This window comes from Lissotriton vulgaris, chromosome 3_1, assembly GCF_964263255.1.
Source record: "Lissotriton vulgaris chromosome 3_1, aLisVul1.2, whole genome shotgun sequence".
In the NCBI taxonomy this organism is placed as follows: domain Eukaryota; kingdom Metazoa; phylum Chordata; class Amphibia; order Caudata; family Salamandridae; genus Lissotriton; species Lissotriton vulgaris.
In genome coordinates, this window is record NC_141689.1 from 450,442,884 (window position 1) to 450,463,902 (window position 21,019).

General features: G+C 45.5%; 1 protein-coding gene across 5 annotated transcripts in view; it reads left to right on the forward strand.

Moving 5' to 3' along the window:
- Window positions 1–18,285, forward strand: part of KIF2A (kinesin family member 2A) — a 525,241-nt gene extending 506,956 nt beyond the window's left edge. For all 5 annotated transcript variants that reach the window (XM_086960677.1, XM_086960679.1, XM_086960678.1 and 2 more), the window contains one exon: window positions 17,355–18,285. In XM_086960677.1, coding sequence (XP_086816803.1) covers window positions 17,355–17,440 — 86 coding nt within the window. In that variant the 3' untranslated portion in view covers window positions 17,441–18,285. The remainder of the gene's footprint in view (window positions 1–17,354) is intronic.
- Window positions 18,286–21,019: the final 2,734 nt, after the last annotated feature.

Consider the following 21,019-nt stretch of genomic DNA (forward strand, 5'->3'; position numbering starts at 1 on the left):
CTGGCAGACTGCATTGAAGACCGCTCCAACTACAGCAAGTATCTCTTCAACGAGTTCTCCTGCCAGTCAGTTACTGAGAACATGTTATCAGGAAGTCTGCGACAACCTGGCAAACTACTTTCACAACAAGTTATCCACCATCTACAGAAACCTAAAACCCCAACCTACCAACCTCTACAGCCTCCTCGTGCAACCTGCAACTACCCGCTCGCTGCATGGAAACAGTTCACCACACTGAGCACCACAGCCAACATTAACACCATTCACTCTGGAGAACCTATGGACCCCTGCCCCCACCACTTCTTCAACTTCTAGAGCAAGGAAATCAGCAACAAACTGACCTCCATTCTCATGCGTCTATCACCACAGCCGCCTTCCCAGATGAGACATGCAGAGATCAGACCTTTCCTCAAGAAACCCCCCTGCTGACTCCAGTGAACTCAAGACCTACTGCTCCATCTCTCTGCTCCACTTTCTCACCAAAGTCCTCGAAGGCCATCAATCGTCAACTCACCAAGCCCACCCACTACCCCTCACCCCCCTGTCTCCTTCCCCCGAACTCTGACCCACTCCATTGCCTAGAGACCACGCCCACAACCTTGGCATCATTCTAGACAGCAAACTCATTATGAAATGCAGATCAACTCCTCTGTCTACTCCTCTGTCTACTGAACCTGCATCAGCCCTCCAGACACCTGCACTTTACCACTCAAACCCCCGCATTCACCAAAGCTACTGGGGAGGACGCTTCTTCTACCTCACCACCAAAGTCCTGGAACGACCTTCCCCTTCACCTTTGAACATCATCCTCTCTCCCTGAATTGAAAAAGACTTGAGACCTGGCTTTTCAGCTGATCCCAGCATAGCACCTGGATACCCTCACAGTTGTTTAGCCATGCAATACAAATTAGCATTGATTGATTGATCCACAATTCCTACCCAAGGTAATCTCACATTCCCGTAGAAATCAATCAATTCAAATACCAATTTTTTTTCCGCAAGAACCAAAGACCCACGCGGGAAGAGTGTTACATACACTAGAAGCAATAAGAGTGATCATGTACTATATGGCGAAAACAGAACCAATCAGGAAAGCAAAGAAACTATTTGTGTCATTCGCAGACAATAACATGAGGAAACCAGTGACAAAAGGTACAATCTCTAGATGGATTAAGGAAACGATCCAAATGTGTCACACAATTGTGGGTATACAACTACAAACCAAATCAAAGGCATACTAAACTTGCAAAAAGGAGAAACAATAGACTTTCTAGGAAATATACCATTGAAGAATATTTGCACGACAGCTACATGCAGACGTTCACCAAACATCATTGTATAGACATTGAAATGAATAAGGAAGCTCAAGTGGAACAAAAGGTATTGAAACATCTATTTACAGACTCAAGCTCATCTTCATCCCAACTGCCACAAGAATGAAAAACTGCTACAAAAACAATGCACAGCATGTGAATCCATAAAAGATTCATCCTACAAAACGAAATGGTCTCTTAGGAGGAGTGGTAGGAGTAGTTTTGCAGCTTGAAGAATTTTCTGGATTCACCGGCAATCCACCCAGCAGATGGGGAGCAAGGAGAAAAAAAAATCTGAAAATGGTGACAATGCATGGAAGCTTCCGGGGAGAGTGTGTGGCTGTATTAGACACCAAATGGTGGGACAGTCTCCACCCAACCAAAAAAAAAAAATGAGAAGGGCTACCAGAAAACTGGAGAATACCGGACAAACCATGAGATGGCGGAATAAGGCACAGCTTGTGAATTCAGAAAATGATTCAAGCTGCAAAACTACTCCTACAGGTAAAACATTTCGTATTTCATATACGAGCACGCATTGTAGGTATGAGGACCCATGTTCTCAGGAGTTCTTCCAAGGCCACCTTTCAGCAGCACCAGCTCTGCTACATGCAATTAGTCAGAGGTTTAGAGTGGCTAAATGAGGGAAAGGGCTTTAGGGAGGTTACTGCAAGAATGACCAGGAATGAGAAGGACCAAAAGCTAGGGGTGATCATATTGACTTGACTTTGCAACAGTTACTCGTTATGAAAAAAAAAAAAGAAAATCCTTCACCTGAAAGAAATTTGGTTAGGAACACTTGTGCTTTTTGCAATCTGAAATTCCACTCCGTTTAAGAGATTAAGCAACATTATTGATGGAAAAATTCATAAATTGTGATAATCATTATACAGATTATAAATGGGTTAGAATTTTTGATTCTGAGCTAAAAATCAGATGACCACGTTTCAGAGCATAATGCCGATTTCCCTCTGAAAATCTAAATCTTCAAGCTAGTTTAGAAATTGCTAATCCGAAATCTTTGCAAGAAATTAAATATTACTCAGTCTTTGCACAAATTTGTTGTTACTCTTTATTAATGTTGTCTATAAAATAGCCTTTCCTTTTCAATTTTCTGTTCCCTTGAATTTCTGTCCTTTATCCATAAAAAGCCTTGAAAGGTTGTTGTTGTGAATAAAATCACATCAGTTCTTTTCTCTTTGACTTGACAGACGCTTCACTGTTTTTAGTTCTAAAAAAAAATAATTGTGAAATTACCAGAAAAGTTTCTTTTCTGCACAGATTGCCACTCACAACTCCAGAATACCCAAAGCTCTCCTCTCCCGTACTCTTACGTAGTAGTGGCGTAGCAAGGGGACACAGGCAAGTTTTGGGGTGGCAGCCTCCTCCCACTCTTACCTACCAATTTGGTGCAGTATCTCACAAGCACCCCCCTCCCCCTCTATTCATTACTGCCATGAGCGGCAAACACCAGGATCCGCTACGGGCAGCCAAAGGGGTCGCTACACCACGGTCTTGAACTGCTTCCAGGAACTACAACCTAGTGGTATGGGCACAGTCTCATTTTAAAGTCTGATGTTCCAGAATGGCCACTAAGATTTCTTCGCTCTTGCAGGAGTTTCTCAGTTGTCATGAACATTTGGCCAATTGTCTCTCTTCTTGGTTTCAATGCTTCTGCCACCATTTATGCACAATCTGATGCACATGTCTAAAACACCAACGTCTTTGTGTCTGTACCTTCAAACTTTGTGTGAGGTGGGCAGAACTTGCAGCACCATGCTGGCTCGTATGTTTTAGGGTTGGTAAAGCTTTCCTGACCGCAGTACCCCTCAAGGTGATCATGGATGCTCTGTCTCCCCTTACTGGAAGACCACGAGTGAGAGCTAAACTCTGAAGTAACAGAGGCGATTTTCATTCATGGCTCTCTTCACTAAAGCATGGAACAGGTTGTTTCCTCCGTTTTAAACCATATAGTTCCTTCTGAATTGATCCTGGGGGATACCTCTAGATTCTGCTGTCTCAGAGCCAGCTATACACATTTCCAACTGTTCTGCTTCTGCTGAATGTCTTGTGTAAGAAGCTAGACCACAGCTGATAACCCCAGATTGGGCAATGATGATCAGATACACTGGTATTTTGGCACTCTTCCCCCACCCCTCTTCTGCATGTGTTGACCATCTCTTGCAATAGAGTAGTCTGGTTGTCCACCAAATTCTGAATGCTTTCCATTTCCATGTTTGCAGATTGAGGTGCAACTGTTTACCTCCTTCAACGTGTGCCAATGATGTTGATGTCATCCTGGTGGTGAGGCGTTACTCCTCTAAATTTATATACGCCAGTCATTGGGACAAATGTGTGGATTGGTGCGACACCAAGCAAATTGACAGTGTACAGGCAAAGTTTTGTGAAGTTTTGCGGTTTTTAAGCCTAGCCCATCAATGACTTGCCTTTGGCACGGTTTAGGGCTATTTATCGACTGTTTCAGTCTTCTTGTGGTTGGCGGATCAGCCTTCATTACTTAAATCAGCATCCTAATATAATTCTTCACCCCTCAGTGGGCTAATTAAATGTCAAATTTCCTGTCTTGGGGCAAACCTTTTCTAATTTAAGACAGCCGGTTCAGCCGTGGAATGCACCTTTCCTTTGCAGGCTTTTTGTGATTCGGACAGACAGTCACAAATGGGGCAGCAGACTCCTTTTTATGTGTGAGTATGTCCAGCAACATGGACATTTGACATTTAATCAGCCCACTGAGGGGTGAAGAATTATATTAGGATTATTTGCGGAGCAACGACAAACCCACTGGGGTAATGCACTTTTTGCAGAACTAAGATTACCAGAATGTTTAACTCATCTGAGACCCACTGCAGGTGAAATATTTATTCATAAATAGTAATCATCTGTGGGGCCGGTTTGTGATGCATGGCCTGTGAGCAAGGGCTGGGAAGCCTGAAACTCATTAAATGGATTTTATGCCAATTTCTGGTTTTGCTGGAGTTTGTAATAAATTAAAGGAGAATCTGCATGTGGGTGCCTTTCGTCTTGGGCTAAACCTTTTCTACTAATATATATATATTTGTATCACCTTATTTAATAGTACTAAATTCACGGACCTCTGAAAAATCTGATTTGCTGATATTCGAACTGCGGTGCTGCTTATACCTACAAATGTATGTGCGAAAAGGACAGAATGCAGAACAATGTCATACATACACCCCAGTAAGGAGATCCGGGCCTAAATCCATCGTTTCTTTGCTCACCATGCCATTACAGTTTGGACCCAGCCACATGCACATCAGTCTTGATCCTGTGCCCAATGGGAACAGTCCAGCCTGAACTGCCTGGCCAGGTCCTCCCTGGACTGGAAACAAACATCCTAGGACCGGTTTCTGGGTTTCACCCCTCATCAGCCATGATAGCTTGACTCCAGTGGCATGGGGAGCAGAGGACCCACGTCTGGGCATACCCGTCCCACATTTTGGCATACCCATCCCACTGGGGGTGACAAATGCAAAAAGAACAATTGATGGACAGAATGAAAACAATGTCCTCCCTGGACTGGAAACCAAGCTTCCTAGGACCGGTTTCGGGGTTTCACCCCTCATCAGCAAAAATAGCTTGACTCCAGTGGCATAGAGAGCACAGGACCCACGTCTGTCCCAGCCACCTTGCTATCATGACACATTCATTCAAATATGCTGATAGAAAAAAAATTAGAAACATTCATGTGTTTACTCTAAGAGAAACATCTGCTGCTGCCCACACCCATACCAGCAAACAGGCAGGCATGCACATAGACCACTTTACCCACACACAGGGACTTCTAATGTTCGGTTTGTCGCTTTTATATCACTTTAAACTGCTCTACGCCCATCTCAACGTGCAAGGTAATATGGTAGCAGACCAGATCCTGACCTCTCCCCCTGGTCTAAGGACTTGCTGCCTGGTGTGCCGACTGGCATGTAGGGCAGCAGCGAAGGACCTTCACTTCTAATGCTCCAAGAAAGTATTCTTGAATGGAATAGAATGCTGCAGCGTGCAAGCTGAGGAACAACTTTTGGAAGCAGATGGGATGAGGTACTATGCAAAAAATAAAGTCTTTAAATTGATCAAAGGTGAACGAGAATTTGAGGGAAACTTACTTTTGTGTTTGTATCATGTGTGCCGTATATACACAGGCTGTGCATATTCCAGCTATCTAGTATTGGGCTTTGAGGCTTACAGATTCTTTTTCATCAAAGAAGTCTTTAGAGTCAAGGGATGCACTACGAGTCCTCCCTATGTGGACACGTTTTTTTTCTCTCTCTCTCCATTGAGTTTGGACATGTATCGATGGGGCTCTGAGATTTGATGCATCTCCTAAGTTTTTTCAGGCCTACATGATAACTGACACCATTGAGAAAAATTGACTTGTTGACCGATCTTATTGACATACTGTCACAGGGCCGAGGAGTAAGTAGGGGAGGAAATGCCATACACTCCGTGAATAGCGAATGAGGTACTCTTCCTCCCTGCACAGGCTTTGTCTCCTGCCTGTCCCTTTAAGAATCCAGAGTCTAACTTCCCAGAAGAAAGTGGTCCGCCAGCCCTGACGAGGACTCCACTCCCTGACCAATGGGGGGAGGGAACCGCTCTGACAAAGCCGGAAAAGGATGCCGGATCCAAGGCTGGAGGAAGAACAAGCACTGAAGAACGCAGAGAAACTGAGGAGAACCAGAGATTGGAAGACAACCGGGAAAGCAACGTCAGCAAAAAACTGAGAAATCGTCCCCAAAGAGGAGGAGAGGTCAGGAGCGCGGCTGACCAAGGTACGGTTCAGAGTGCGGGGGCTCACATGGCACTGGGCGGGGGAGCAAAAGAAGTAAGGGGAGGATACATCTCAGCTGACAAGATGGGAATAGGTGCATTAACCGAAGTTCACTTGGTGGCGGTTCCTAGTCTTTTTTTTTTCTTTGGATGATACCTCCCACACTACCCCATACCCTGCAAGTTATGGCCGGTTTCCAGACAATCACCAGTTTTCCTTTCTTTTCCCGAGGGCCATACAATTCCAGAACGTGACCAAAGAGCTAGGCGAGCTCAAGGATGGGCAAAGTACTCTTACCCAAGGCCGTGCCTCTAGCATTTTTGTCTGGGCTGCGTGCCCTCATCACCAGCTTTTTACACTGGAGAATGCGGAGTTTTAAAGGGTGATGAAATGGGCACCCTACCTGTACTGCCTCCCTGTGCCATGTGAAGTATCCTTGTTTGAACCATCATGAAATGTTTAACCTCTGCCTCTTCTTGGACCATACCGGTACCTCCCGTGAATCTTGGCTCCCCTTTTGTTTGAAGAAAACTGAAGGGAGAGTCATTGGATGCACAGTAAGATGTAGCAACAGTCCACTGCGATACCCGTTACATGTTGAGTGAGCAAGACTCCTTCGGAGCTAAGGAAGGAGAGGGTGCCAGACTTTCCAGCATTCTGCCACACCCAGCCCAGCACTCTGTCGTCTTCTTCAGCACCTGCGACCCCGAAGAAGAGGAGGTAGCTAGCTGTATTTGCTCCCAAGACCAGCAGCCCTCAACTAAAGACCACACCAAGGCCTAAGTTTAGTCTGCTCCGATTCTTACATCAAGACTCACAAGAGGCCTCATGCTGAGGCAGAATTTTGCTAATGAGGTAGTCTCGTGTTGAGCCCAGCACATAAGATATTGCCACCTCCAGTAACTCTGCCACCTTTGGCCTCCGGTCGGCAGTGGGTGAAGGTCACAGACCCGAGGAAGGACCCAGCCAGGGGCATTGTCCACTCACAGCTAAGTCCCACACAGACCAAAGCCACAGAGACGCCTCAATACACTTAAAGCCTAAGATACTGGTAATGCCAAGAGCACCATTGACTACCAGCTCCGATGTTTCAGAAAAGCTCATCCTGCAAATAATTCAAGAGGAGCTTGATGCAAGGCGGACGTTTTTCTTTATTTATTCTATCTCGGAGAAGATTTCAGTCAAACCTTCCTGGAGTGGACAATGACCTTGCTTATCTATCAACGAGTCCACCAGCAACACCTACTCCTTTGCTTGCACCTTGGGGGTCCCACAGATAGACATGTTAGCCACCCATAACGCAAAATGCCCAAACTTTGCATTCAGGTACCAACAATTCAAGGACAGTGCTCTGTAGATGAACTGGTCAAGGATATTTTCCTCCTCTTCCACTCCTTCCACACATAAGGAAGATGTAGCATACCTCTCTCTCGCTCATCTTAGTGACTCACTGGGACCAGACACCCTTGGTTCGCGTTGTTCCTCAAGATGTCCATCATCCCTCGCAAGGATCTCCGCAATAGACCAGACATTTTCAAACCGAGCCAAGGCCAAATCAGCCCAGAGACAGCTCAACCTAGCAATCTAGCACCTGAGCTCCTAGTGTATGGATACCTTCGTCTACCACAAGTGTGCATGGCAATAGTTCACGAAGCCGCATTTCCTCCTTTAGGATCCCTGTTATTAAGAAATTTTTTCGAGGGCCTCAAGGGGATCCTACCCCACAGGGTGTCTCATGCTCCTGCTTGGAACCTTAATGTTGTGCTCACCACACTTGTGGATCTCCCCTTGGAACCTCTTCAATCTTTCACTTTACAGTTGCTCTCTTGGCTGGTGACCTTCAAAGCAATACTTACCTCAGACTCATCAGTGAACTGCAGACACTTACCCTGCACAAGCATTTAATTCAGGTCTACAGACTAGGGCTTTCATCAGAACTCATTCTAAATTGCTCTCTAAAGCAGTATTTCCCTTTTACCTCAATCAGACTATAGAGCTACCAGTCCTCTATCTGCAGCTGGACTATGTAGCAGAGAGAACTATAGATGTGAAACAAGCTCTCATGTATTGTATTGATAGAACTAAGACCATCAGCAAATCTATCCAGCTCTTTGTTGCCTTTACCAAACCCCACAAGGGCCATCTCTTTTCAAAGACTGGCAAAACGATGTGGATAGTCAAGCGTGGTCAGTTAGAAGAACCCTACCTCGCATAGTGCATCATGGTTACCGTCATAGGTGATTAGCGCGCTATACAAATAAACGTACCATAACCTCTCCCTCTGGGCACACTCGACCCGCAATAGAGGTGCCTTTTTGGCCCACATAATGCTAGCTCATATGAAAAGTGGCCACCTAGTCAACCACTCACAGGTTCACCAACCATTGTGTGGGTATCCTAGTCCATAATCCACATATGTTTATCTAGACTTCTGCACCATCCGGAGACTAGCCACCACTTAGAGGGTAATGTTTTACAGTCTATTCAGAGGCTTGTACCTACAGCCACTCATGGTATGAATGGAAAATATTACTCTGTAATCATCTGTTCAGTGTCCTGCTGCAGACGTCTCATCTTGTCACCTACTTTTCTAATCACAATACACATGGTTGTCATGACACTTTCATTCGCCACTCCATATGTACGTGCACATTGTTCTTGTCCACAGCCCTGTGACTCGAAAGACTACTTCGGGAAAAAACAACCTGCAAAAATCCAAGCCCAACACTAGCTGGCAAAAGTATGCATATTCTGATGGCTACATCTGCCTGTGGATTCCTCACCTTTCGAATTACCCCTGCGCTAGCATTCCACAGAAATTATTTTCTTAGCTCTCCCATGTCGACGAGGATGTCATAATAGCACAGCTCCGCTTGTGACTCCATATGATGTCACCAGAGCCATAAGAAGACTTAGTTGGCGTTCCGACATTAGTTCTGTTTTTCCACGCCGTCGACGCATGACGTTTTTTTTCTGTGACTCCATTTCTCTAAGATTACTTTGTTTCCGACTTCTTCTTTGTGATTCTGTAGGAATGGCTACTTCGAAGAAGTCTGGTTTCAAGCCCTGCAGGGAGTGCGGGGCCATATGTCCATTTCTGACCCTCACAACGCCTACCTTTTGGTGTCTTTTTGGGTGTTTGTGCTGTGGAAAGATGAACTCAAAGGCACTGAAGGAGCGTGAAGTAAAACTCCTCATGGCAAGGGCAAAGAAAGAGAAGAGGGGGTCGTAAGTGCTCAAAGTAGTCGACCTCGCATACTTCTAAGTTTAAAAAGCATAAGAAGTCGAAGAGAGACATGGTTCTCGACGTCGCTCGTCGAAGGGCAATGCTTCGAGGTCAGCCTCACATGTTAAGTGGCGCAGAGAAAAGGACTTTGTTTCTCCGTCGCCTTCTCCTTCTCCGCAGGCGACTCCGAAACACTCCGAGGTATTCGCCGGTGTCCAGAGATTCTTCGACGCCCAGAGGTTCTCCGGCGTTCAGGGTTTCTTTGACTCAGAGAGTTTTCTCCTGTACCTACGGCTTTGCCTGTACAGACGCCGATCTCACCGGCTCCGCAGCCCCAGTCTCCAGTTCGGCCTCGGATGGATCAATACCAAGGAGGTTCAGATCCTTACCCTCCATTCCCAGGAGCGGATCCCTCGCATTTCCTAAATGCAATGTTTGGCAGGTTTGCCAGGGCATCCTACCCTTCTGGCCTCGTGGGTCCGCTTGCCTTACACTTGGGCGTCCCCCAGCAGTATGCCCAGGCACCTTTCATGCATTTTATGCCGACGGCTCCATCTTGGCAGTTTCCAGCGCTGAGGTTTTCGACTTTCGACTCCGAAGCCTCAATCTACGTCTGTTGTCGAATTGGCACCATTTCGGATTCGATCGGCACCCCTGCCTGTTTCGGAGGGTCCTCCGGTGCCAGCACCGTTGTCACCAGCACCGCGGCAGGCGCCGCCTATGCCGATCCCAAAGCAGCGATCCAGGAGGGAAGCACAAAGCCTGCTAGAGGAAGATGAGTACCGGCAAGAGGAAGGGGAGATTCTCGACTCAGTAGATGAATTCGAAGGTCAACATGAGGCTAGTGGTTTAGACACTTCCCTGTAGTGGGAGCTCTCTTCACCAAAGGCTACTTCCTCTCAGGATATTGCCCCTTATCATGTGATGATTAGGAAAGCTGCTGAGTTGTTGGATCTTCAGTTGCCTTCTGCTGAAGTAAAGTCAAACATTCTGATTGAAGTGCCCAATAGTTCGTCTTCTTCTATTGAGCCTCTACTGCCTTTCAATGAGGCTTTGGCAGAGCCAATTATGGAGGTGTGGCAGAAGCCCTTGTCTGCTCCTGCACTTTCCAGATCAGTAGCAAGACGATATCAACCTGCTCCTGGTAATCCAGCTTTTCTTTCTGCCCACCCTTCTCCAGAAAGTTTGGTGGTTCAAACTTCTTGCTCCAAGCAGTCGTCTGGGTCCTTTACTACCTCCCCTGGGGATAGAGATTCAAAAAAGCTAGAACAGTCGGCCAAGTAGGTGTTTTCCTCAGCAAGTATGGCGCTGAAGTCTACTTACGCCCCTTGCTTACTTGGGAGGTACATTCATGCACTTATGGACTCTACAATGGCCCCTAAGCTTCCTGAGGAAGATAAAGTTCATTTTCTTGAAGCTCTTTCAGTTTCTCAAGAAGCTGCCCGACAGGTCATTCAGGTGGGTCTGGGCACTGAAGACTCTGCTGCCCGAGGTAATGGGTACTACAGTTGCTACAAGAAGACATGTCTGGCTCAGATCTTCTGGTTTTTCGCCAGATGTTCAGGCTATTCTACTGGATCAGCCTTTTGATGGCTCAAGATTGTTTGGTACCAAAGCAGACTGTTTTGCAGCATTTTAAAGACCGTAGGGCTACTGCAAGATCTTTGGGCCTGCAGTCTCAGCCTAGGGGTAATGGCTACAAGAGGTATTGAGGCTTTGGGAAGGCGGCTTCCTTTCGTGGTAGTCAGCAGCCTCAGCAACAACAGCAGCAAAATCCTCTATACAGGTAGTACAGGGGAAAAAATAGAGGCAGTCTTCGAGGAGCCTCTCGGCAGCAGTCCTCCTCCTCTTCCCGTGTCTAACACCATCCTCCCCAACCCCACCCCCCCTCCACTGGTACCACTGGAAAGCAGCTATAGATCCCCCCCCCTCTTGAAGCAGGTTGGTCCCGTAGGGGGTCGGTGTACCATTTTTTACAAGATTAGAAATTGGTTACGTCAGACCATTAGGTTTTGAATCTTGTGGAAAATGGGTACTCCCTCCCTTTCTGGAGTTTCCTCCTCCTTACCCTCCTCGCCAGGCTTGGTGTTCAGCAGACCATTTACTACTCTTGCAACAGGAGGTTCTTGTCTTGTTGCAGAAAGGGGCGATCGAGGTGGTTTCAGAGCAGGAAAGGGGTCCGGGATGTTACTCCCATTATTTCTTGATTCCCAAGAATGATGGCCGATTGAAGCCGATCCTGGACTTCAGCATTTTGAAGTTTTACCTCCGGCAGGAAAAGTTCAAAATGTTGACCTTGGCTCAGGTTCTTCTAGAGCTGCAATAGGAAGACTGGATGGTGTTGATCGATTCGCAGGATGCGTATTTTCATCTTCACATCCTGAAGCCGCATCTGAAGTATCTCCTGGTTTTGGTAGGGTCCCAACACTACCAGTTTGCTGTCCATCCGTTCGGTCTCACTTCCACACCACAGGTCTTCACAAAGGTGATGGAGGTGATGTCAGCACATCTCAGAAGGTCAGGGTTTCCCTTATCTGGACGACTGGCTGCTAAACGCCAAGTCTCCAGAGATGGTGTTGCGCCACTTGCATGTTATGACTCAATTGTTTTTCAACTTGGGTTTCTCAATAAATGTACCCAATCTCACCTAGTACCTTCTCAGCGCAGCCTGCTCATAGGGGCTGTACTGGACACTACTGTGGGTCGAGCTGTCCCATCTCCTCAGAGGATTCTCGACATACAGGAGATGATTCCTTTGTTTACGATGGGGTGTTTGTTCCAGTCCTGAAGGTCCTACGCCTACTTTCTGTTCGCTTCCTGCATACTGTTGGTCAGCCATGCACGCTGGCACATGAGGGCACTTCAGTGGTGCCTCTGCAGGTAGTGGTATCAGCACAATGGAGATCTCTAGGAGAAGATCAGAATCTCCAGAGACACTGCTGCGGAGCTGTCTTGGTGGAGTGTGCAGGGCAACCTGTCTCAAGGAAAGCCCTTTCAGCCTCCTCTACCTTGGGCCACAGTGATCATGGATGCCTCCACTCTTGGGGGGTAGGAATCTGGAGAGCAAAGGTCTTTGGTCTCCAGAGGAAAAGTTGCTTCACATCAACCTTTTGGAGTTGCAGGCAATACGTTTGCCTCTCAAGGCCTTCCTTCCTTCCCATCGCGGTCAGTCCGTTCAGGTCTTGACAGACAGCACTACCGCAATGTGGTAACTCAACAAACCTGGAGGGGTTGTATGTCAATACATTGTGCACCATTACATCGCGTGCGTTTACCCTGCGTATTTCACATCGCAAAGTCCTTTACATAGTCACCTTTTACAAGGAACGTTGTTGCAATTCCAGTGCGTTGATTGCTATTGGGCAGTACCTCACTTCGCAGACCACTAAATCGCACGCGTTTTTTGTGTTAGCTGCTCTTCCATTGGCTGGGGATTTTTTTTTGCATTGCATTTCGCAGCCGACAATGCTTGTGCTGTCCATCGTTATTCCCAGCTGCTCGTGAGTTTTCAGAAATATTTTTAGTCTGACATACCTACAAACACAGACTTAAATTAATAAAAAGAACTCTGGTCTCACCTAACATATCCCTCACTTATTTGTAGACTGTAATGCCAACACAAGCGCATCCTCCCAATGTGTCCGCAATGATGAAATATAAGACAAATTGATGTCTGTAAACGTGTGCTGTGATAAGTGTGAAGTCAGTGTTTCTTCCCAATTTCAAATCTAAAACGCATATCTTAAAAGAATATTGGGCAAACTATGTCATTGATGTAGCATGTGCCGTGCATTACCCAAACACAAGCAAAACTTGAGGGAAGTGCTCCTTTACATAGATGCACAGCAGTGAACCCGAAAATGCATACATTTAATTTGTGTGAAGCATGGCGTCTATGAAGTGTGCACTAATAAAGCATGCAAAAACCACACTAAGCAATATCTTGAGGAAAGTGCTTAATTACCTTGAAGCGCTACAGCCGTAGATGGTGAGCTGCAGTAAGTGGAAAGTGCTCGATGTGAGCTACCACTTGAGGGAAGTGCTCTCATTAATGTGCGGCAGTGGACCCCAAAAAGCATACACAGCTGAAAATTAAATCACCCAAAGCACGACGTCCCTGACCCATATGCTGCGCTAAGAGGAAAGTGCTCAGTCTGAGCAAGCACTTGAGGAAAGTGTTCGATTTCATTAATGTGAGGCTGGGAATCACAAAAAGCATACACCTATATTAAAAGTAAATTGCACAAAGCACAGCAACCCTGAACCGAGTCCCGAGTTAATAAAGTATAAATAATCGGCACGGCACGGGCAAATCCTTGAGTGCAGGCGATGAACCCTAAAAAGCATACATAAACAAGAAATAAAAGCAAGTATAGCTGACGTGAAAGTGCGCATTTACACAGCTACTCAAAATGCTGATTTGCAGTTGTGGAACCATGTTTGAGGCTTAATAGCCAGAGCTGCCGAGCTGCACTGTGAGTCTGGACAAATCCCATAATCAGCGTCTCAAAATGCATTTTAATCTGTGGTCTATCCGTCAAAATGCATTTTGATCTGTGATCCTGGTAGGGCTGCCTACATGAAAATAGTATGTGGCGTAATGGCCAGAGCTGCCGAGCTCCACTGTGATTCTGGACAAACTACGTAATCAGCGTCTCAAAATGCATTTTGATCTGTTGATCTCTGGTCTGTGCTTAGTGCATTTTGATCTGTGGTTTGTGCTTAGACATAAATGATCTCCTGTTAGGGCTGCCTACATGAATCAAAATGCTGATTTCCAGCTGTGGAACCATGTTCGAGGCTTAAGGCACTGGTGATGATGATGATTGAGTGCCGGGGCAACACTTTGTCTACACCTATGCCAACTAATCACATTCCTTAATGTATAAAATAAAGGGCTTCGAATCCCTGTGAATGCACCCCATCCACTGCCACTACTGACACCAGGCAATGCAAATGGTGTCTTTCAGAATGGATGCATATAACCCTTTGAAACCATCCACCCACCCATCCACCATGGCCCCACCCAGCCATCCACCCATCCGGCCACCCATCCATCATGCACCCACCCATCCATCCATCCATCCACCCATCCATCCATCCATCCACCCAATCATCCACCCATCCAGCCACACATCCATCCACCTACCTACCCACCCATCCAGCCACCCATCCATCATGCATCCACCCACCCATCCACCATGGTCCCACCCACCCACCCATCCATCCACGCACCCACCCACCCACCAATCCATCCACCCACCCACCCACCCACCAATCCATCCACCCACCCACCAATCCATCCACCCACCAATCCATCCACCCATCCACCCATCCACCCAACCATCCACCCACCCACCCACCCATCCACCCACCCACCCATCCACCCATCCATCCACCCACCCACCCACCCATCCACCCACCCACCCACCCATCCATCCACCCATCCACCCACCCATTATCCACTCACCTATCCAAACATCCACCCACCCATCCACGCATCCAAATCCACGCATCCACCCACCCATCCATCCACCCATCCACGTCTCCATCCACCCACCCATCCACAGTAAGTTTTACCAAAAGCACCTAAAATTTAGTAAGGGTATATTTGGGATTCTCGCACGCAGTTTATCAAAATTAATATATTTTAGGATTGTTTCCCACAAAAACAAAATCTATATGGTGAGCTTTTTTTTCCATCCACCCACTCATCCACAGTAAGTGTTACAAAAACACTTAAAATTTAGTAAGGGTATAGGGGGGAGACTCCAGGGCTGCAGTCCATTCTTTGTCATGCAAGGGTCTGCCAAAATCCTCGTCCCAAAGTTTTTGAAGGCACGTTGATACAGGCCCAGTGTGCTCTCCTATGGCTTTATAGAGCCATATTATTACCTGACGTTCGTCGACCATGGTGTGCAAAGTGTGAATTACTGCATGTGTGCATGGTTCGTCCTCCATGCATGAGGAATTGCCCTGGAAGAATATTGTATTCATCATATTCCTTCATTTTGGGTCATATAAGACGATAAAAGGCATCAAGCTTACGTTCATATAAAACATTATATACATTTGGGATTCTCGCACGCAGTGTATCAAAATTAATATATTTTAGGATTGTTTCCCACAAAAAAAAAATATACATGGTGATTTTTTTTTTTGGGAGACGTGACAGGAGGTTCGAACATTAGTTCCCAGCACCAAAGTTGGCAGCGTTGCCCTCAGACCACATTGTTTCCCGTTATGTGGTCGTGAATCATTTCTAGTATTTGGGGCCCTCGCACATGAATATGACATCGTTTCTGAGATCAATTTTTGTTTAATTTCAGTTTTGTTGAATAGGTTTCTGAGATCCTTTTTAGTTTAATTTCCGTTTTGTTGTGCACTGTCGATATTACATCCCTTATGAATATTCCACCGTTTCTGGAATATATGGTGAGCGTTTGTTATTATATTGTGCATTTTTCCTATTATATTGTGCATTTTACTTTCTGCTTGGTTTAAAATGATATCGTGCATTTTACTTTCATTTTACTTTCGTGATCGTGCACTTTTGCACTGTCATTCGATGTGTGCATTTTCCCATATGGTGAAACAGTACTTTTGCATTATAATGCGATGTAATGGCTTTTGCACTGCAATGCGATGTAATGGCTAGCGCTGTATAAGTCATTGCGACGTCTTCGCATGCGGCGAGGTAGCATGCGGTGTGCAGTCATCTGGGATGTAATAGTCGCGTTGCGATAGCAACGCGATGCAGTGCTTCCGCTGTAACGGGTGTTTCCCACCTGGAGGTGTAAGATCGTATCGTCTCTGCAGAGAGGCTCTGAGACTCTGGTCCTGGGCTCAGTGCCATCATATTTGTGTCATGGCAATTCATCTGACCAGTGTGCTAAATGTACGTGCGGACTGTCTCAGTAGGCATTACTCGGCCGATCACGAGTGGCGGCTTCATCCGGAGGTGGTCCATCTCATCTTCAAGATGTGGGGATTTCCTCTATTGGACCTATTTGCCACTCACGAGAACGTGCACTGCACTGCCTGTCATTCTGCAATCTCCAGATTCTGAGGCAGGGAGCGTTGGGGGGCGCGTTTCAGTTGAAATGGAGTTTGCCGCTCCTTTATGCGTTTCCCCCCCATACCCTTGATGCCTTGAGTTCTGAGGAGGATTCACCCAGACACACTGGGCGCCAAGGAAGTTTGCACGATAGGCGAAGCAGCTTTGATTGATTCACAAATCGTGGCAGGATCTTGTATTTGCAACCCCGATGCCCATGAGGCATGCTATCCTAACGCTTCAAGCTTTCTTTTCTAGGAATCCGGGAAAATAAAATATTCACCACCACTGTGAGTTGCTAGTGTTTTTTTTCAAGTAATCAATGGGAGGGTACACCTTAGAGAGTGTATACCACCCGGGCTACCATCACTGGTCCTGACGAAAACCCTATAATTATATAAGTGGTTGAAACATGTAGACCAATTTTATCTCGCACATAACTTGCGACACCACAGGCCTACCTAATTCGGCAGGGTGTCCAACTAATAATTTTTATTGTTGCCCAGTCACTCCAGAATAAAGCTTTTTATAGTGAGTGCTCAACTGGACAACTTTAATCACCATTTTTTTCACTTACACAAAAATCCCAAAAATTAACCCGCCCCACTGAAGTCAGGTGTCTCAGCACACCCTGATGGCACTCTGCTATCCGGGTGGGACCCCGATGATGAAGCATGTCACCAACTAGGTTGGTAAGTGAGGGGTCTTCTAACAAAGGATGAATTACAATGTAGATAACATGTTCCTCGCACCTTACCCTTATTGTAGGAGAGAGTTCAGATTGTTTCTTCTTAAATGTGCGTCCTCTTTTAAACTCTCATCTGAAGAAACCGCTTTGTGTCAAAACTAACATTTGGTACAGTTTCATTGGCCAACACAGAGGATATTTTTCTTGAACAATGATTTTATAAATGTTCTCATTACGGTTTCTTCTTTTTTTTGTTTTGATAGATAAAGTGAAATCTTTCCGTTCTGCTCTACAAGAAGAGGAACAGGCTAGTAAGCAGATCAATCCGAAAAGACCACGAGCCCTATAAAAAAGCGTCAGCTGCTGAACATTGTATAAAATCCTGTCTACTGTAAAATACCGTTATGAACCTCTGGCTATGAAAGGACACGGACTTGAACGCTTCAGCACCTTTAAAACTACAGTGGAAATGCTCTTTACCTGCTCCCAAAAGGCATTTCGAGTTTGTGTGAAACGCTTCATTGATGTCGTTAACTGTTCCTTTGGCCAGACAGCACAACCATGCAGGGTTAGAATTCATTAAGCACTTTGTATGATGTTTCATTCATGTAAACAAGAAGTTTTATGTCTGGAAATTATTGCCAATATTTTTTCCTCAAAAATAATGAATTACAACTGTGATGCAATGATGTTACAGTTTTTTTAAACAAAATCGTTGTCACACACCAGCTGTGCAGTTTTAAATTGTGTTTGCATGCATGCACATCCTATCAGTGATTGTACAAAATGTTCCCTCCTAAAGAGATAGCTGTGCTCCCTCTCTCCCACTTGGTGCCTTGAGTGAAGGCTTCTAACCCCAAATTTCATCTCGATGAAGCACAGCCTTAACTTAATAAAACATTCCTTGTTTGTCAATGTAAATTTGCTTTTCGTGTGCATACATTTTAATGTGTTCAGATTTTTAGTGTCATTTATTTTCCAGGATGTGCCATATCACTGAACAAAAAGCAAAAACTGTTAAAAAATAATGGGCAAATAGCTGGATATTTCACTCTCCACTTGTTTAAAATCTGCAAACCATATTATTGCAATACTGTAAAAAGTGCTTCGTTCATTTTATAATCATTTTTTATTTGTAAAAAAAAATCAACTATTCTATTAGTTGACATATAATAAAAAAAGTAATCTAACAAATTGAGAGAAGTTGTACCTTTAACCAATGCTTATGGGCAATGCCTGATACTACTCAATGAAAATGCTAAAAGGAAAGACTGTTCCTAAACAAAATGTGTTCTTCATCCTTGTGCTTCAGATGACCAACCTATTGGAAATTGTTTCTTGCAAGTACAGAATACTTTTCAAAACTTTTATTGACACTAGAGATTTATGTCAATCCATCTCACACCTTTTAAAATTGTACACTTGCTCTCCAATACTCACCAGCCCGGCACACAGTAGAAGCACAGTAATACTCTTTAAGGTTGTTATACCATTAGTGGTGGTATTTGGATCACAGGCTATGGCGCATGTGACTATCGAGAAAAAGCTGGTGTTACATACAAATACAGAAACCCCAAGACTGTAATACAGCGGAAAATATTTAGGACTGATCCTCAAAAGCATTTACAAGTGCTGGAAGTAATAGTACAAGAGTACTCTTCTATGTACTTTTAGGTGCCTTTGCAAATCTGCCCTGAAATGCCACACTCCCTATTAGTAAATGATTAAAGCGTATACATTCCTTTCTATTTGTACTATCTGTATATGAATATTCCCATTTTAGATGCTTTGCAGGAAAATCACCAATGTATGTAAGAATACGTACAAGAGTAATACAGAAGGACTACTTTAAGTTAATCAAAACGCATTTATTAGTTGGCCATAATGTAGCTGCTTGCCTCTATTGTCTCGCTGTAACTGTGTCGGAAGAGTCCTACTAAACTATTTGCTACATCTGATAGAGATACCAAGCTGCAGATCCCTTACCTTTTAATTCTCTGCTGGCGCCAGACTGGATCTGGAAATGTTTTCAGCAGAACCTCTGCATGTTGGGAGGGGGCGTCGAGCGATTCTGTAGTGATGCTGTCCATCAGTTGTAACGTTGATGGAGTGCATATAGTCCCTTTCTGATGTGCTGACATCAGTTCCTCCTTTTCTGCGCTTTCAAAACCGATCCGGAGCAGTTCCTCAGGCCGTTTCTTGGCCTGTCTTGACATTTCTTTGTCGAAAAACTGTGCTTTTTTTCTCCTGTCCTCCAGGTTCAAACCTTGTGGGCCTTGTGAAAGGTAAACATCAGCAAAAGACCCTCATATTATTTGTATGTGGTGCCTCAGAGAGCACCACGACTCGGAGCATTACAGCTCCTGCCTTCGCCAGTAGGCACTGCAGGAACGACTCATGAAGATCTCGGCTGTGCGACTGGTGGAGGCTCTCCGTCATCGTCCGTCTCATTCAAGGTCCCGGGAGCAATCGCGAGACCGAACAGAAGCCGTTTTCGCTAGTGTCTGTCTTGATGTCAAGGGATAAGACATCGAAGCACAGACAGTCAAAGTTGCCGGACCCCCTCGCCCCCCCAACTTCACCATGTAGGCCCTGCATTTACTATGCCCTCTGGGGAGACTCTAGCCCAGATGTCTGATTACTATGATTCCTTCCATGCCATCTTTGGGGCCTGTCTTCCTCTTGTCTGCTTTTGAGCCCCAAAGAAGTGAGAGGTGCCTTGTTAAAGTTTGGTTGGGCCGAATATATCGAAGTAAACCTAGTTCCAAACTATACCGTCCGATATAGGAACTGCTGTAATGTTCACTGATGACAAGTCTCTATGTTCAAGGTGTGATGATTGATGTGGCTTAAAAATCAAGTTGACCTCTTGGGATGTAGAGCTTTGCTGGAGGTATGTTCCATTCTTACCATTTTTAGACCTAACCATCTGCTTGGATCCGACAACGATCAGTACCACCCTCTTCAAAAAAGATACTGACAGGAACAGTTTACTCCCTTATGACAGCCACCACACTAGGGCCCTGAGGGACAATCTACCCTTCGGGCAATTCCTCCGCTTACGGAGAAACTGCAGCTCCATCAAAAACTTTAAGCAAGAAGCAAAGACTCTGCAACACAAGCTCCAGGATAGGGGATACCCTACACGATTGTTAAAGACATCATTCAAAAGAGCCTTAAATAACAACAGAGAGTCCTTACTTGAAGTTCATCCCAAAGAGCAAGATGACACTATTACATGCGTGACCTCTTTCACCAAGCACTCGACGTTCATAAAAAAGACTGTGAACTCACACTGGGGCATTCTAAATTCCGCAGGGATGGAACTACCGCGCCCACGCTTTGCATTCAAAAGGACAGCGAACCTCAAAGACACGCTGATCCATACCCGCCCCAAGAAAATGAGCACTCAACCAGTCAGAACCCTCTGGGACCTCCCACCGGTCACTGGGCATTACCGCTGTGGCTCCTGCGTAGTATGCCCCCAGACCATCCAGGGAAAAACCATCAAACTCCAAAGAGACTTCACATGGACAATTAATAGACACACCAATTGTAATAGTTCAAGATGTATCTATGTTCTCATGTGCCCTTGTATGCTGCTCTACATTGGGATGACGATGCGCTCTGTGAAACAGCGCATTATGGAGCACAATAGCAATATTCGCTGCCTCAAGACACACACCAAACTCTATGAACACTGCAAAGAACACAACCACTCCACAGAGAGTATGCGGTGGACTGTCCTTGAATGTCAACCAGCAATAAGCCAACAAGCCCTCTTCAGACTAGAACAGAGATGGGTACATCGTTTACACACCGATGAACTGGGTCTTAATGATGCGGTGCCTTGGACATCGTTAGCCAGATAGTTTCTGATTCGGACTTTATTGTCCTGTTCCCAGCAATCACCATTGCGTTTTTGGTG